Below are 18515 nucleotides of genomic sequence, written 5' to 3'. Positions count from 1 at the left end.
GCTGCCCCAAAGACCAGCGACAGTTCGTCAGTTAGTGTGTGCTGCTTGCGCTTTAGCAGATTTACGACGCTGGATTATCCATTGTTCGGGGACTGCGGCCAGTTATCAGAATTCATATATCAGCGAGACCCTACATGACGTATACGTAATATAAGTTACGTATACGTTGATCAATTCAATATTATAGCCATTTCAAGTGCAATGTAATTGCAATCTGATTCTACTTGTCCTTGCGAGTGGGAAATTCGATTTTCTTGCAAATGCATTCAACAGCAATGGTCAAAATATTTAAATTTCGACTGATTACATGATCGGCCTGACCTTACTAAAGATTTATATTAGAGCTGGAAAACGCAAAAGCCAATGGATTTATGTCAAGGCGATCGCGGAGCCTCTGTTGGGCTCTTGGGATTACCCAAGCAGACTTATTGAGAGGCCAGCTAGTGGCAGTAGTAATGGTTTAATCAGTTAGCTGGCCAATAACCATTTATCACCCGTCTCCAAAGTATTACGCTTATCTTTTCATTTGTTTTTATATGTACTTTATTAAGTTTAAATAAATATTTACAAACAGACAGCAAGACGTACAGATGGTTCAAATAGATCGCTCCTACTGGATACTCTGGATGGAAAGTGTTCTCGTTCGTTAAGACTAAGCAGTAAGAAACTAATTTAATACAACTCTCGATTAAACTTAAACGGAAACTGCTTGGCTGGGCATCAGGAACAACCAAGTCTATGCCTGTTTTGGGCGTGGGAGTATTTTAGGGCTCTCATCGTCGAGTATTTCGATTACATATTTACAAACTAATTGCGCAATTGCATTGGCTAAACGAAGTCGATTAACAAGTAACTGGTTCAGAATCCAAATAGTCATAGGATGTTTTAAATTAAAGAAATTCAAACTGAATTGAAGGGGGGAAGTGGAGTTGACTAAAGTTAGGCATTAACTCGCAAGGTCTAGGAACCGCCACCGCCCCGCTCTATCGCCTGCTGCTGAACTTGGACGCCAGCGAATATAATGACTTGAGCAGCTCCAGGGCCCTGCGGTCCGAGTTGACCTCCAGCAGAGGGACCGTCGTCGTCGTGGTCTCCTCCAGATCCTCGACGCGTATCTCGAACTTGGTGGTCTCCTCGTAGCTGCCCGCCCCCAACCCTGTCGTGGTGGGCAGATCCGTGGTTGTCGTATAGCCAGGCGTGGTACTGGTGAAGTATTCGGCTGCGGCGGCACCACCACGTCGGAATGTGGTCACTGGGATGCGGTTGGTGGTGGTGGTCAATCTCTGCCTGGAGGTCTTGCCTCCAGCATGTGTCTTGCTGTCAATATCGATTAGTGCGTTGAGCAGGTGCTTACGGCTCCTCTCCAGCGCCTTGCCATTGTGGTCATCGCAGGTCTGGATGAGCAGCAGCAGCAGGCTTAGCACCTGGCGATCGTGCTCCGCTTTTGCCATGACGTTGCGCAGGTGCAGTGCCTCCTGTTCGTTAAGGCCACCGAACAACTTATTGGCAATCCTCTGCAGCCCGCTACTGGAAGGCAGTGCGTCCCTGGGAATGTCGTAGCTGCGGAAGATGTCCTCCCACTCGTAACGAGATGGCGTGGGTGTGGTCACCCTGTAGGCAAATGGTGATGCTGTTGTAGAGGTGGAGGTTGTGGTACTGCTAGTGGAAGTTCTTTGCTCCTTCATCAGACCATCGTTGATGGTTAGGGGATCGAGGAAGTCCGTTTGCGACTTGAGTGCCCACGGATGCTCAGTGGGTTTGTGGGTCGTAACTAGCTTTTGAGGTCTAGCATCCTTGAGCAGATCGTTGCGAGACTTTACAAACGATTGCGTTTGCTGTTGCTGCAGGAACTCCTCGCCGGAATCCTGACTTGGCGGCGAAAGCTCCCCAGAGAATTCCAGGACGCGATTCGTGCTACCTTCGTAAAGCTCAGTGGTAGTGGAGAAATCTGGAGCCAGAGTAGAATCGAATTTGTGGTTTATTTCCGCTGCAATGCTGTTCGGTGTGGGGGTGGTCGCTTCCGGCAATCCCTTGGTGGGCAGATAATACTTAGCAGTTCCATCGCTGAAGAGCGACGGATCCGTTGTGGTGACGGGCTTAAAGTTGGGAGTACTTGGTGGCTCCGTAGGGCGAGCTCGGGCAGCCAGTTCCGCACGGAAAGTGGCTGGGTTATCAAGATAGCTGGACAGAGCGTTAGAGAAGATTTGGGCGATCTTTCGTGTCTCGGGTTTCTCCGCCAGAGCGCCAATGGTGGATCCTGTGCTGCCTATCTGCGGGAACTGCTGGTACTTTGATCCCGCTTCGGATTGGGTTCCGTTGGTCTGATTAGAGAGTAAGCCGGAACTAATATCCGACTCGCCAGCACCACGACCTTGGGCCGACTTCAGACCAAACAGATTGCTGTACTTCTTCACGGTGGTATCACTCAGAAGACTCTTCTTGATGTCGTCCGCATTGTCACTAATGGCCGGAGGATTCTCCGAGGTGGTCAACAGAGCAGTGGTGTCCGATGGCTTGATAGTTGGAAGCGGGGGCTTCACGGCTATCTTGGTTTGAACACCAGTTTTGTCTACCTTCTCCGACTTATCCTTCTTACCCAGGGAATTAATAGTTTCATTGTGCTCTTGTGCAAAGTATTTGGCAAATGAAACGAGGGCATCTGGACCGGAGGAAGGTGGAATCTCTAGGCCAACTCTAGCGGGAGCTGCCGCCGCAGCATTTAGCTCCACGTCCTCGAACTGATCCTTCAAGAGATTCATTGTTTTCAGCATATCCTGCACATTGCGGAAGACAGACTCTTCCTTCACAGGATTGGGGGCGAACAACAAGACATCCTCTCCAGCTGCACCGCCGGTGTTTACTCTTGGCGACTTTCCACTCTTGGGCAGATAAGTTGGACCGCTACTGGCGGCCGATGGTGAAGGTGTAGTTGGCAGATAATCCCGACTCTCGGTGGACTTCGATGGGGGACGGAACTCGCCGGAACTAGCCACATCATAGTGATGGCGCATGCCAATGATGACCGGCTTGTACGTGCTGTCTAGTTCCATGCTGGCACTAGCGGTGGGCTTGACCTTTGGAGCCACAGAGGATTCAATAAAAATACCTGAGCTGGCACTTCCGAATCTGTGAGGATTGGGTGTTGTGGCCACATGACCACCCTTGATGTAGTTTAATTTGCCCTCGGTGCTCTTCGACTTAACCAAACTGGGCACAGTGGGAGTGTAGAATGGCGTCGATTTGCTGGGCTCGAGACGACGTACGGTGGAATGGCTTCCGGTGGAATAGTGAGCTGTGGTTTGTGGCACTGATCGGGTGGAATGAGCTTCAAAGAACTCGGGCTTCTCCTTGGATTGGCCGGGGGTGGGCTTCTCCCTCTCTTTGCTGTGTTCCTCACTTCCACTGTAACGATGCTGTCCCCGCTGTCCATTTCGTGCTCTTTCAGTGGAGACTCCCCTTTCCTGGGTGGCAACTGGTGTCCTGAGACGTGCAGGTTTTAGGACCGTGATGTCATCGTTACGATTCGGGTTGCTCTCCTTATTGGTTCTCCGCTTGCCGGAACCGCTTACAAATGAGAAGCTCTCCGCAGTAATCTGACTCTCTTGATCGTTACTATTGTTATCGATGCTGGGTAGAACCTTGCGCTGCTTCTCGCCAGACACATCATCAAAGTCCACACTCTCCACTGAGGCGGGCACATCTTCCGTGGAATCGATACGTCTGTCGGGATTGGCTCGCGGTCCAGCAGACCTTCCCTGTCCAGCAACTGGGGTGACTTTGGGCTTAATGTTTAGCCCTCCGCCCACGATATTAAATCCCTGCACGGGAACAGAAGGACGCACGCGATGCACTCGCTGCTTGTTGAGGATCTCTGCACTCTCTGCGTAATAGCCCGAGGATCCCAGGCAGTTAACCTTGAACCACCAGTCGCAGGTGAGCTCGCTCTGCTGAAAGATCGTGCCATTAGGGCAGAGGAACGAGATCTTACGTCCCTCCTCACAGATATGAAAGACCTAAGGAGACATGAAGAGCTAGTTAAGTTTGGATATTATTTTAACATACTTATTATTTTACCTGACAATCGGTTTCCATGTCGGCAAAGTAGCCGTTGCCATATGAACGGCAGCTGAACGAGGTCTTGGGAATTCGTGGGTAGATGGGAAAGTCGATGCCCGGTCGGCCAACAACTCCTTGGTACACCTCGTAATCAACATCCTCATCAGAAGCACGCTTCTTCAAGTGGTGCTTGTGTTCGTTGCAGTTCGTATGGGCCTCATAGCGTTCCTCCTCGAATTGAGTAGCTCCCGTTTGCTTGGCTAAAATCCGGGCTGGAGTTCGATACTATCAAGCAAAAGTGATGTTATATTTATGCCCAACTGGAAGTTAAATTCAACATACCTTTGATTCTGCGCTTGTGTAGCCAAGAATTACCAGTACAATTAAAGCTGGAATGATTTTTTAAATAGTTGTCTTATTAAAACAATGTTGTTTACTTTAATGGTTTTTATATAAAATACAATGATACTATGCTCATCTTAAAGCTGGAACGCACGACCTTTTAACAAAAAGGAATTCTTTTAATGAAGCTTTTCGTGCTGGACAGCAATTATTTTCTTTATGAATACATTCGTTTGGCCATTTTTCCGTGAATTCTCTAACCGTGTTTGGCCAAACCACTCTTCAGGTTTCGATTCTCCTGTGCAATTAGAATGTCTTCTTGCTGGCGAGTCCACGGACCTTGACTTTTCCACTTAACTTGGATGGCAGACATTGCCAAATTATGCAAGAGTTGGCTACTGGGACTGGGACTGGCTGGAAGTGACTGACCTCAGGCCCCCTCGAAATGCAATAATTAAATTTTAAAGCATAAAAACAATTAAAGAAAGACACAGAAATAAAAAAGTCATGATGAACTGCGTCTTAAGTGGCGGTCGGCAGAGGAAGATGTCAGCCGCAGAGGGTTATTGAATAACCAAAATAGCCACAAGATTCAAGGCCCACTTGCTGCATAATCACAGCGATTAAGTGAATCATCGGAGAAGACCCGCTGAAAATTTGGTCGCGGGTGTCGGTGTTGCTATTGCTATTGCTATTGCTATAGCTATTGCTGCCTTATTCAAATTAAACAATTGCCCATAATTTGTGCCCGCTGATTGGCAAGCGGGCTCAAATTCGAACGGCCGCCTCATCAACCATACGCCACGTTGTACGCGCATCAATTTCGGATCTGTCCGATCATTTCGATTGGGTTCGTGCCCCTCGCAGCGGGATGGTCTGCCAACTTAATTGAGAGGTGCTGTCGATGGGCGCGTAATTACTCAAAGACCGAAAGGTCCAAAGAAGATTGCCGTCCATTGTTGGTTTTATTCGGCCGCGAGATGAGCTGTCACTTATGCCCACTTGCCATCTGGGTCTCGGCCAACACGCCCGTCCTAATGAGCCGTTTCCCAGGCATTTCCCAGGCCCTCTGCCGACTTGGCCGATCCATTAATTCAAATCAAAGTCACATTTAATCTGAATCCGAATCTGAACTGTGTGTTGGAACTTTTTTTTTTGTCGCACGCCAAGTCAGCCTAATAACGCAAACGAAGATGGCTCACGCAACCTGGCCAAGACAAAGGGGCATTAACGCAATCTCGGCCGCTTTGCCGCCCACGCTTTGCGGCACACGCACAGCCATCAACCGTTAGTCAGTCGGTGATCTATGATGGGAAAATTATGAGCTGACAAGGTCAAGGATGTTGCCAACTCATAGAATGCCGAATTATTTAAATGCGCAATCGAATATATTGATGTAAAAATATATAATAAATGATACACTTTAAAATGTTTCTAAGTCGCGAGGATAAAGAGATGCACACTTTAAAATCTCTAATTAAACGTAATATTTCAGTTGTGACCTCTTGAACTTATCAACTTACCGCACAACAAGTTGAGCTGCGTACACCGCATTTTGTATTTGGAATTGCCTGAAAGAGGGAAGCAGAGATACAAATGTTTAGCTAGTTAACAAAATTATGAATATTTATTGCACAAGATCGTGGGAGATGCCGAAATATATAGGGAAGAAAGAAACGGAAAAATAATTATTGTCGAAAACACGTACACACAACAAGACGCCTTATTGGGTAATGGAAATTATACGAAAACAGCGGCACAAATAATAATAAATGTACTCTGGGCTTGCACAAATCGCCGGAGAAGAGTTGTCAATGTGCCGAAGAAAACAAACAAAGCGCAGAAGGCTCTCAGCGATTGCATAATCGGTAGACGCCCTCAAACGCATGCAGAAATCGTTAGATTTATATCGTTAGATATATCTGTTCGCCATATATACTCGTGGATATTTTGAGAGGAGCAGAGAGTTGGATATGCAGATTCGCAACGCAATAAGTTATTACATTTTAGGCTGGCCCAGCCAAAATCCGATTGGGCTTGCGGCTGCCCAGGAACAGATGTCAGGCGCCGGCCAGGAGTTATTCAGTTAGTCAGTCAGTCATTCAGCCAGTCAGTCAGTCAGTCAGTGAGGCAGTGAGACAGTCAGTCAGTTCCCCAAGACATTCACTTCGCTATGGGTATACGTTAGTCGTTCGCTTCCGTCAGCTCAATTTTGCAGCTGTTGTCGCTGCTGTTCCCGTAGTTACTGTAGTGTTTGCAGTTTCTGCGTACTTTGCATAATTTTAGATAATTGTTTTAATTTGCACAACAGCAAACAATATCAAAACTGGGGGAGACACCAGCAGCCAGAGCCAAGAGAGATCAGCACCAACCGGCCTGCGCGGCGACACTCTTTCAATTAAATCATTTTCAATGGTTCGGGTAATTACCCAAACGTCAAGACAATAGATCTGTTTTCTTTACGTAATGCGGCTATATTCAATAACAATGCAAAATCGAACAGAATCTCGAAATTTCAGTCGATGCGAACATAAATTTAAATTGAAATTAGCTGCAGTTGTTTAAGACAGCGAAGATTCTGCTTTTATGCATTGTCTGCTGGATTCTTTGATTGCCGAAATTGCTTTTTGTATTTAAATTTGTTGATTGCCTTGGCGGGGTTCTCGGCTCCCAGTGGCTGTTTGCACAAAATATTCTCACACCTAAATTTAATTTCGTCAAAATAGCGTAATGTTGGTAAACAAAATTAAATTGCTGCAGTCACTTTAGCAATAGCATGTACAGGCTTGGCATTAAAATTTAATAAAAATTGTAAATTAAGTCGATTAGCCAAGCGATCTGTTAAAGTTCAAGAGTGCCCCTAGCCGTCTGCACAAATTTTAATTTCAATTCACGATTCTCGATTTGCAATTACACGAGTCAAGAGTTTGTCATTGTCAAGGCTTTGCCAAATCGATTTGAATTGCCTTAAGTGGCGATTAGTTTCGCGAAGGTCGAATTTGGTTTGGTTCATCCGAGAATTCATCTAATGGTCGTATTTATAAATTCCTTTTAATGAATTAGCTGCGTCAATAAATTATATTTCTTGGCCGCCACTTCCTCTCGTCGGATTCATTGGATGAGATTAATCAAGTCGCTTGCACAATAAATCATAAGAAAGCGACGCAAGAAATTCAATCATCTAGGTGGCAAAAGTGTGGCTGGAAAGTGTTCAACGGCAACAATGACGAATAAGGAAGTTTCGCCGCCAAATCATTATCATGGGGGCAAGAAAAAATGTCAACGCGATTGTAAGAGCAGGTGTTGTGGCAGCACAAAATAATAGAGAGACAAAAATAAAATAATAATAAGCTAGCGCCAGTTAACTACTTAAGGCTGAGGTTGCATTTTCCGCGCTTTGCCGAGGGTCTCCGCAATCAAAATTTAGTTCCGCCTTCAACACATGTACGTGTCGTCGGGAGACGGGAATCCGGAGAGCTGGCGAGGGGTGTTAAGATGGATCTGCCAAGGATCGATGCATCCAGCGATTGCCCGGGTCGCTTTTGCAGTCTCAAGTGGGATGGGGCACACTCCTCGCATTGCAGCCAAATGTCTGTTAAATCGTTTTAACCTTTTTGTCAAGTTGCCGCTTAACCTTTACGGTTGCTGAGCTGACATGAAGGAAGCATTTGTTTTTTCCGCAGCTCTTTTTGTTGTTGTTGTTTTTTGCGCTTTTTGCCGCATTGTGTTGTGGCAAAGTGTTGAAACACAGAGCATAGAAACTAAGGCAACGGCAAGCTGCTGCTTCTGCTGCCTTTTCCCCGTCGACCACATGTCGTATACGTGTTATTTGAAGATTTGATTTATTTGTTTTGGCTGTTCGCGCTGTTGGATTGCGGCGGCTTATCTGCCCGGCTGCCTTGCACTGGCTCTTGTGTGGCCTTCTCCTTCAGCGATCATGAATAAATGGGATTTGTTTTATATTATTTGAGGCTCGTGTGCAAGCGAAGTTAAGGAAAAATTTCACCTTTACCGATACTCATTATGAAACGGCTGACTCGCCTTGCCGGCCATTCCTGTTGGGAAAAATTGCATAAAGCCAGCGCATCTTCAATCGAAGCCCCCACGATTAATACTGCAGACTAAGGAAAATCTAAAACTTGATTGCCACTTTTTGTTTGCTCAGCGCGATTGGGAGTGCCATGCAGGTGTGGATGGATATGCTGGTCATTTGGCTAATGGTGGGAGAGAAATTGTCTGCCGACGCCAAAAGCCATTGGCATCCTCGGGAATAAGCTAGCGAGTCACGAAGACCTTAAGGAGGAACTTGAACGTTCTGGGAATCCCGTATTTTATTTTTTAAAGTATAAAGTATACTTGCTTCAACAGCACGTATTCCAGTTTCCTGTCTAAGTCATTTGTTTTGCGGCGTTCGTCTCCGAGTTCAGCAAATGCTATGCAAATTTCTAACAATTAATCACCGGAATGCTACCTACATGCTGCTATACATACATTCTGTCATACCATTTAAACTAAACCCGAAGCTGAATTAAAACAACCCCTAATTAAAATGTTAAACATTTCAAATGGCTACGTATGATATAGTTTGTTTGGTCTGGCCTTTTTAAAATGAACTGTGTGAAAAATGTCATTATAAATGCATAAAAGTCTTAGCCGAGCAAATCACTTGGGTCTGACTGTGGTTCCCAGGCAAATGTTTTGAAAGTGCTTTTGAGCATTTTGTTTATTTATTAAACAACAGATTTGGCAAGCATCATTTGTTTGTCTCTTTGTTGTTTCTAAAGCTCTTGCGAGGGGGGCAATTAAAACCATATCTTATATTGGCACACCCGAGCGATGAAGATAACTTTTCGGGATAGCCCCAAAAAAGCCCCATTGTGCTGAGCATTTTGGGACTTATTTCCCTTCTTTCTCGCGCTTTTCTGACCCATAAATCATCTGAATGATGTGCGTTTTCACATTTGCATAAATTTGCGGGATGGTACAAACACTCATAATTGGATTACCGAATAAATATTTATTGCTCTTCGTTCAGGTACCTGCACCTCCGCTTTGAATGACAGATGTGCTTTGAAAAATGGGTCGGGACCTGAGCAGTTTAAACGTACATATATCAAAGTGATTTCAGCCAGCTCAAGTGAAAAATGTATGACTTGATTTGAGTTTAAAATATATTTGTTTGGGTAAACAATTCATCATTCACAGATCGCACGATGAATTTATGACACAACATGTACCCGGTGACATTTTGTTTGGCCAACAATTAATCACAAGCTATTTAGTTATCCCCAAATCATCCGAGCACAAGGAACAATCGCTAAAAAAAACCCAAGTGTGAATGTGCGTCGACAAGACATGTAAATTTTGCAACAACCCGACTTTTTGTTAAGCATTTTTTAAAAGTCGTAGCCCCAGAGATTCAAGATAGCCAGCCAGACTGCGGCTGCGTCTGATGATGCTTCTGGCGCGATGCTGATGCAGATGCATTGACCTACGTGTCGTTGATGCACCCAGACATTAGTGTGGTAGCAATTATTTCCACCGATGTTGTTACTCTTGCGGCAACCTCACAGTTTTTGGGCCCCAGTTCGCCCGAAGGGGCTCTGCGTCAGTTGCATTTCATAGCCGCCAGAGTTCGACGTGCTAATAGATTTTGAGGTCAAATGCAATCATTTCGGCTGCTGGCGCTGCTGTATGCTGCTTTTTCCGCCTTTGATACAATTTTCGGCCGCTTTTTGCCCAAAAATTCTTGTGCATTTCCGTACAGAGTTTTTGTGTGGGCCACTCATTTGCAATTTTTGTGGCTTTGGGGCGAGAATGAGACGAAAAAAGAACCGAAATACCCTGGCGGTCGGCGGCACAGCAGAAGTCACTTTGACGCTTCGTGGCAGCCGCCTGTCAACCGCTTCACACTTGGCCCATTGAGGGCGAGTCGGAGCTTCGAGCGCATTCATGTGCCTAGGCTTAAAGGGAACTCAATTTGTTTGGGCCCAGCAAATTGCTGGCGATTTGTAAGGCAGCGCAAAACATTTAGCGCCAAATTGGTAGATGATTTTTATTTTTTTTCGGTGCTGCTCGGCTATTTGCGTTGCGCCCCAGCAATTTTTCATGCAAGAGCTGCCGCGGGACGGGATCTGCCATCGGCATCCCGCCGATGCTAGTTGCTGGCCCATTTCGTAGTCATTTTCAAGCAGCCCCAAATGTTCAAGTGGGCAGTGTTTGATCCTACTTAATTATCGGTTAAAAGTATTTGTGTTGTTTGCTCAGCAGAAGAATGCCAGATCATAAAAAGCTGTTGTAATAACGAGAGTAGCGCTAACACTATGCTTAACTAGCATTATACCATTAAAGCCGCCAAGGTAATTGCAGAGTTTCGGATTACAACGCCATGACGAGGAGTTGGGCCCTTTGCCGGAAGCTATACTATAGCTACTTAATGCGAATTCGGATCTCTTAGAATTTAAATCGGAATTTATAATTCGAGTCTTTAATGCATATCAAATATCATCTAGCTAATTAAATCTAGCTTTAATGGACAAACGGAGCAATAACGGTCTATTAAAATCTTTAATCTTGTTTTATATTGTCATCAGTTTAATGACTATTCTGGGCCATAAAAAATATATTCAATAAATGTCAACCAAATTTTGCATTCTTTGAAACAAAAGACTTTAGCAAAAAACTTGATTTCAAATTGAGTAAACAGATTCATGACTGATTCATATACAGAACATCCCCCAATGCCGATAACCGTTAAATAAATGTTAAATGAACATCAGTACTTAAAATTTAAGCTCAAAAATTTGATGAAAACACGTTTTAAATCAACCCAATTTATTTTTTACTTCGAGAAAGTATTTCAAAAAAATATATTGTTCGTCGTTCGGAAATTCAGAGAACAGATAACAAACAAAACGAAAATTAACTTGAAAATATTTGGGAACATGATTGCCATATAATTAAATTGATACTCCAAACTTACAGAAAACTGGTTGCAATTATAGCATCCCATTTGGTTTTTGTGAAAGTATTACAAAAATATACGATATATTATGTTCGCCTGAAGATGAACAGAGCCCAATCCGGTTCGCTACATCTATGTTGCCAATCTCCCAATTCCTGTATTGCCACCTCCAAGTCCGCCAATTCGCGCTGTGTCATCGATTGAAGGCACACATGCGGAAATTAATCCCCCGCCAGTGCTCACATAACAATAGAGTTGTCACCGAGAAGATATATAACTTTCTGTAGGATGTGCCGAGTTTTTACTAATAGCCGAAAATATCAAAAGATAACAATTGAAAACGCCGCTCAGCCAGTTCCAATTGCGATGTGGCAACCAACGGGACTCGAGCTGCAAAGCGCAATTTATGACAGCCCGGGCGGCATCAGACACGCCGGCAACAATTGCAGCAGAAAACCAGTAGCACCAAACACCAACAACTAGCGAGCCAAGTCGAGCGGCAATTAATAAGTAATTGCTGTTGACGTCGTCGGTAGTTGCCACAGCTGAAATTGTTGCACGTCGAATTCGTTCTTTTGTTTGGCTCGATTTGTAGATTACGCATATTTGGGTCAGCGTTTGTTATCAGAGACCCATGTATGTATTTATGTCACCTGGTTAAATAATCATCTCCCGACTTAATTACAGCCAGCAACAATGGCCACTTTTATCTGAGTCAGTGGGGCTTGGATGCTTCTCTTCGCCGTGCTTTTCCTCGTAGAGGTGGCCTTTTTGTGATTGCTTCAACTTGCACCCATCTTCATGCACTCACATCGTGCACATGTGTGTTGTTGGCCTACAGCTACCGAGATGCGAATTAGTTGCTTATTGTTCGGAGTAATTGTTTCTTGTTTGCCTGATGCCGCGTAAATGAAAGTCACTTTTGATTTGGATTTTGTTATGATTTCGTTGTTCGTTTAGCGTGTCAGTGGCGGAAAATGAAAAAGTTCAAGCGGAAATTACCAGGAAAATTACATTTTTGTTTGCTTATAGTCAGAAAACGTAATACGAGTCGCATTAGGATTAGTTCATAGCTGAAAACACGATTCTAGAGGCTTCCCTTTGAACTTCAAACAAAAGACTCAGGCAACGAACTTGACTTTGGCACGACTAAAAAATGCTTTTGTTGCTATTGCTTCTTATTGCCATTTCGAAGCGCGCGGCTTTAAGCGACAAGTTTTAAAAATATCAAAGTGTTTTTCCCGCGTTGTTTTGGGGCAGCAAACATGATTATGACTGTTGAAAGCTCTTGTCATTTGGTTGCCTTCTCGCGCTCGATTGAGCTTGAACATATCAAACGATATTGAGGAATTAAATGCGAAATTGGTTTCTGTTTTGATTTATTTGATTTATTGTATGGGTTTTTAATGGTAAACATGTAAGGTAGGCGTCTCTAATTGGCTGTCAGCTGTTGGAATTCAATCAGTGTTTGATATTGATACCAATTTGTGAGTGTTGCCTACCTAAGTAGTGTCTATATGATGATTATTGACGCAGTATTCCGGTTTATATTTTTAGGTAATAATAGAGGCACTGCCGAAGTACTTTTAGTGGCGAAATACCAGTGGGAACTATTTTCGGCCATAAATGTATTACCCGACACCTTTGTGAGAACGTAACTTTTATATTTTAGCCTTGTCCGACACCTCTTGAAAAATCCCATTAGTGTCTTCATGTTTTATGAATCAAAAGCTAGCCAATAACCAGTTTTTTTATGATGATCGCGAAGAACCGAATGGGCATCCTTAGCGGGAGCCACATGATATCACTCGCTCGAATTAGATCCTGCCAAAGACGTAAACAAACACAGAAGTGACTCAAAGATTCTAGAATCAGGTTCTCAAGCAACTGTAAAACCTCGAATTAATTAGCCAGATATCAAAACTTAGATAAATACAATATGCGTAGAAAGAAAGCGCTTTGCGAAACTTGTTCTGCGGCTTTATGACTGAAAAAAAGCATTGCTCATTTTTTATTGCTGACCAAATGAATGGGGGAACGTTGATAATTAGGATTATTAGCTATTAAAACCAAACTTAACTTCGACTGCTCGCACCAAAGCGAACTAATTTGTTTAGCTTCCAAAAGGTACTCAATGCTAAATAATAAAATGTTTATGTGCAACTTACTGTCCAACTTGGAAGCATATTCTCCATGAAGTTCACCTTAGACCATGCAGATCAAAATGCCATTCAGCTTGCAGCCCTAAAATGGTCTAAACGTAGCATGTCATGCCATGGAGGTCAGCATCTTGGCCTGACATTTAGCATCCCCCCGGAATGGCCATATATTTTTAGCTAGAAACGGCTATGGCTATATCTGGGTGGATGTGGATGCGGATGGGGTCCATTAAAGACTGACGATCGCTACGCAATTCGCAACGCACGTGGTCTTGATGAACTGCTGGCATTTAGCCGGCGAAGGAATATAATGATCATATTTAAAGTCTTTACGTAATTGAACACTTTACGCATTCCGCTAAATAACTATTATTAGGGAAATGCTTGATGCAGCATGAATTTGATAAATTATAGCTGTGTAAGCGCGTTAAAGACATAATTTTATTTTAACAATTCAGCACATTCAGCAAAGTACCGTTGCAAAATTCACACAATTCCTTTGAAAAGTTCAAGTTCGTTGGTTTTTCTTTTCTATTTGTTCACGAAAAAAATTGACAAATGGGCTTTTTATGGCTCAAGTGCACTCAACTGACATTTTGCGAGCTGACAATAACGTCCAAAAAAGTGGCCTTTTTAGTTGGTTTTTTTTCTCGTTGCAAGTTCGTTGTCAAAGTCTTTTATTTTTTGCAGCTGCCAAAATAAGCCCCTCAAATGGACATAGTAAAGACTAACACGAAAATGACGAATCGTAATATAAACGTCAGTCCGCATAGAATACGCTGAAATCTTGAATTTGTAAAAGAAAAAATACAGAAAAATACAAAACATGAACATTATTTACACTTCATTAATCACTGCAGACAGGCCGCAAAAACAACATCAGCATAGCATCTTAGAGCGGCAACAATTGTGAGGTTGTTTGTTTTGTCTACAAGGAATCGCTAGATACTTTTACTCGTATCTCTCAGATGCGGCTCATTGGCTTTTCAGCGATGCGCACGCAGCGCCAGTTAACGCATCAACACTTGAATAGGATGCAGGCTACACGACTACAGCTATTAGAGACAACGCTGCCCCGGTTGCTGTAGGGGAATCCTCCTTTTGGGTATTGTTGCTTGAATGACTTTTTAATTTATTTGCCATTTCTTTCGCTGGCAACGTTAATGAGCAGACCGGGTCAGGCCAGACCAGACCAGAGTTGTCCAGAGCAGACCAACTTGGCCAGACCAGACTAGAGTCCGGTTAAGACCCTAACAACAGTACTCGCATTTTGAACTTTTATCTGGCCATCTGCAGACAACAACGGGCAAAATTATATTGTAGCATTTTGCTACATTTGAGGCAGCCGGCTCGCTTTATTTTTGTTTTCGCCTGCCTTCGGCTCGTCTCCCCAGTCAACTTTAACCTCCTGCCACATAAAACAAAAGCAGACCTCCCCCATCTTCTCTCCAGCCGCCTCTAAGTGTGTGGGTGTGTGGCGATGTGAAAGACGTTAAGTCACACATTTGGCCTAAATTTGTCTTTTCTCTTCGCCAGCCTTTCCTTTGTTCATTTGCGCCACGAGGCTGCACTGTAGAAGAAAATAAGAAACTGTGGCACCTCTTGACATTTAAGGCGCATTTCCCAATTCCTGCACTACTTTCTGCGGCCCTCTGGCCGAGTTGCTCACCCAGTAATCACGGGCTGAGCAGCAATCGAAATTATCTAACACAAAAATGTTGCAGCTGCGAATAGTTGTTTTTCATTTGTCTTTTTTTTTTTGGCCCAGCCCCCTCCCAAGGGTTTGTTCTTAGCCGAGCAGCTACCGCTGCCGTTTATCCTTGAACTGTGTGCTCAGAGCCGCCAGCAGTATCTTAGATTCGTTAATAACAATGCCAAGTCGAGGCAACAATTGCGGTTGCAAATTTTGCAACACTAAATTTATGCAGTAAAAATTAGAAAACCTAAAAAACAAAAAACTAAATGCATGCCAGCGGTTCAGAGGCTTTTAATTGCCGTATCTATTTATCTAAGCAAGCCAGCAATTTGCAAATTAATCATCAGCCAAAAGTCGCTTTGGGCATATTGAAGATTTATTAAAATTGCTCATCGTCTAATTTGGCAAGAACCAATTTATTTTTACATTGATCAGCATTAATACAAGAAGCAAAGGTACTGCTAACTCTTAATGGTCGTGACTTTGAATCTTCTCAATAGCCAACTTAATTAAGTTATTGGTTTTAATGGATTAATAAACGGCTGCAGATGGCAGCTAATACAAAACAAAAATCACAGAGATAACAGGAAATAAGAAATAAATTTGAAAATAAGAATTTTATAAAAACGCCTATTTAAATCCAAGCAAAAGCAAAAAAAAAACCCAAGTAAGGTTTTAAAATTTAAAATTGATACTACCAAATAAAATAGTCATTTAGCTTAGTAAAGAACTTACATATATTAATTACTTCTAGGCCTCGACAATTATTTAAATGTGTTCTTTTATTATTATTTGTTTTGAAGTAGTAAAAATGCTAGTTATTTGCATAACCTACAAGAGCCTCCATAAAATGACCTCATCATTATGCAGTCAATACATTGAAACTTTACCAGCATCTTGGCATGCTGACCGACCAAAAGTGGTAATAAAATTACGTGGAAAATGCATGCAATAAATCTAAGTAAGATGATGCCTAGTGAAAGGCAACAGATGGTGCACACTTATGCGTTTTTTTAATCCATTCATGCGTACGAAATGCGTTTGGCATTTTATTAAAAGCCATTCAGCTGTCGATCTGCCAAGCTGTCGAAATTCTCATCTAGGCATTCTCAGACGCAGATCTTCTGGGCTCACTCACCTTTAAGCGGCATCAACATCATTGGCAATGCTCTGAATGTCAGTTTGTGGAGCAGAAACACTCAGGTAAGTCAGGTTAGAAACTGTGGCAGCAACTCAATCTTCAACAGCTTCCTTTTTTGCTTTCAGTTTCGTGATTGAAGTAATATGGAGGTTTTGCCGTAAACTTATTTATGACAAAGTTTTCCGCTCTCCGACTGGGTTTTATTCGTAGCGTTTTGTTGTTTCGGGTTTCTTGTGAATATTACTTAGATTGTTGCATATTATTCGTTATTGTTATTTATGTTGTCTCACTATGCTCGATTATTCGGTTTATTATTTGTTATGGGCTAGAGAGGGATCAGGTGGTAATGCACAGAAATCACGATTCAGTTGATGTTTTCGGTAGTAGCACAAAATCACTTCAAGCTGCTCATGTCTGCACTATGAAGACGTCATTAGGGCGAAACTACAGTTTGGTAATCTCAAAGGAAAAAGATAACCGATTTGGGACAAGTTCATATGGATGTTAATAAAAAAGCAAATTGGATGTTCGATATTTAATTGCAGACTCAAGCTCGAAGTGATTTTGCTCCCTTGTTGTGGGCTTAAATCCTTGATTCTTGAAAACTTCACAATAGATCCTCGTTAAATAATATTGAATAATCACAAGCGTCCTTTTTAAAAATGTTTTGCTCCTTTAAAGTTACGTAAACGTTATCTAAGATCTCAAGAGTTTCAAGTTTTCGCACTAAAAGCACTTTATTTTTCTTAAATTTATCACATCAGATTGGTTGAAAATACAGTAAGAGCCAGAGCCAGACGAACAGAAGACGTCTTCACCCGTACGATATTCACATTTGAATGTTTCAATTGGCAAATGCGGCGTCCAACTTTAGTAGCTGAGCGGCCCGCAGACTCGAGCTCTGTTTAGCGAAAACGCTCGCAAAGGCAGCGCAAAGACAGAAAAAGCAAAACCACTCGTCGCCGCCGAACCGGACGAACCTACCGCTTCGCGAAGATCGCTGCCACATCTTCCTCAATTCCCAAAGAAGCCCCAAGAGTGGCCCCAATCCAAAAGCAGCCGCAAAGTAAAACAAAAGCAGGGCGTCTTTGCGACCGGTCCAGCGATCAGCTGATCGCCGCGATCTCGAGAGGGGCGTTCAAAGACCGAAGAGAAGAGCACAAATCTTCGGGTGCCGATGAGTTTAACAGTGACAGATCGGCAGAAGAAAAGCTTAACATTTCTGTTAAGACCATGTAAATGTTAATAGCAGCTATCTTTGGAATTTAATCAGCGCATCATGAGTGTGAAATACGTCTATAACGTAACTTATGACTGCTTAATATTAAAGAAGGTTGTTTTTGGCATGTATCTGTTTTTAATTCTGGAAAAATAGAAATAAATACTATAATTTGTAGTTTTTCAGTTTTGCATAACTATTGGTATAAAATAGTAATAAATGATTAGAAATCTTGTTAAAAGTATTAAAAAGAGTTAAGTTCATTTCGGATTTAAGCTGTATGCATAAAATTGCGGCTACATAAGCAAAGTTTTACAGAACACAAATTATTAGTAATTAGTAATTACACAATTTACACTAATTATTGTATTATCAACATTTTTCTTTCCAAGTTGATCCTTCTATTCATATATATGTAGGTGTACATCTTTATACATCATTGCGTATACGTAATATTCGCAAGCCCTCAACTCATATGACAGCTAACAGGATTAGCCTCCTTTAAATTGTATTCCATAAATCGCAAGCAATTCAAATCGATTTCCGTCAATCAGCAAGATGACAGTTTGGAAATCCATTAGACTTTAATAAGGAAGGGGAAGCACTTGTAGGGCTTTTGGACTGGGAGCAGGGAAGTGGATCGGGAATGGGCCGGTGAATCGTCGGTGAAGAGTTGGTCGATGGCTCGATCGCTCGTGGAAGGCATAACAAACAAAATCGCAAATTAAAGATTCGAAATGTTCGCAGTGACGACTTTTTGACTTGAGGCGTTTCTTGGCTTGTTTCTCGGCTTCTATTTTCTGGCCAGCCGCCAGACAATGGAGCACAAGGGAGACAGCTGAAGAGTTGACAGTGGACAGTTTATATTATGATTTTGGGGCAGCGTCTTTGGGGCCCTCCAACTACCAACTCCCAGCCAGGAGTTGCATAATATCGTT

General features: G+C 42.9%; 1 protein-coding gene across 2 annotated transcripts; it reads right to left on the bottom strand.

Moving 5' to 3' along the window:
• Positions 1–525: 525 nt before the first annotated feature.
• LOC117144527 (mucin-5AC) lies at positions 526–17211 on the bottom strand. Of its 2 annotated transcripts, none has more exons than XM_033309749.1 (6): positions 17138–17211; positions 16356–16683; positions 5922–5969; positions 4399–4445; positions 4075–4341; positions 526–4013 (listed from the first exon to the last, which is right to left on the bottom strand). In XM_033309749.1, exons 2-6 carry the CDS (start codon positions 16375–16377, stop codon positions 984–986), a joined length of 3414 nt encoding a protein of 1137 aa, XP_033165640.1. In that variant the 5' UTR covers positions 16378–16683; positions 17138–17211; the 3' UTR covers positions 526–983. The 2 variants fall into 2 exon arrangements, with proteins under 2 accessions (XP_033165640.1, XP_033165641.1); XM_033309750.1 differs by having other exon boundaries at positions 17118–17179.
• Between the last annotated feature and the right edge of the window lie 1304 nt (positions 17212–18515).

The sequence above is a fragment of the Drosophila mauritiana genome, chromosome 3R (genome assembly GCF_004382145.1).
Source record: "Drosophila mauritiana strain mau12 chromosome 3R, ASM438214v1, whole genome shotgun sequence".
NCBI classification, from domain to species: domain Eukaryota; kingdom Metazoa; phylum Arthropoda; class Insecta; order Diptera; family Drosophilidae; genus Drosophila; species Drosophila mauritiana.
Note: the sequence above shows the minus strand (reverse complement) of the source record. Positions and strands in the feature narration are given on the sequence as shown.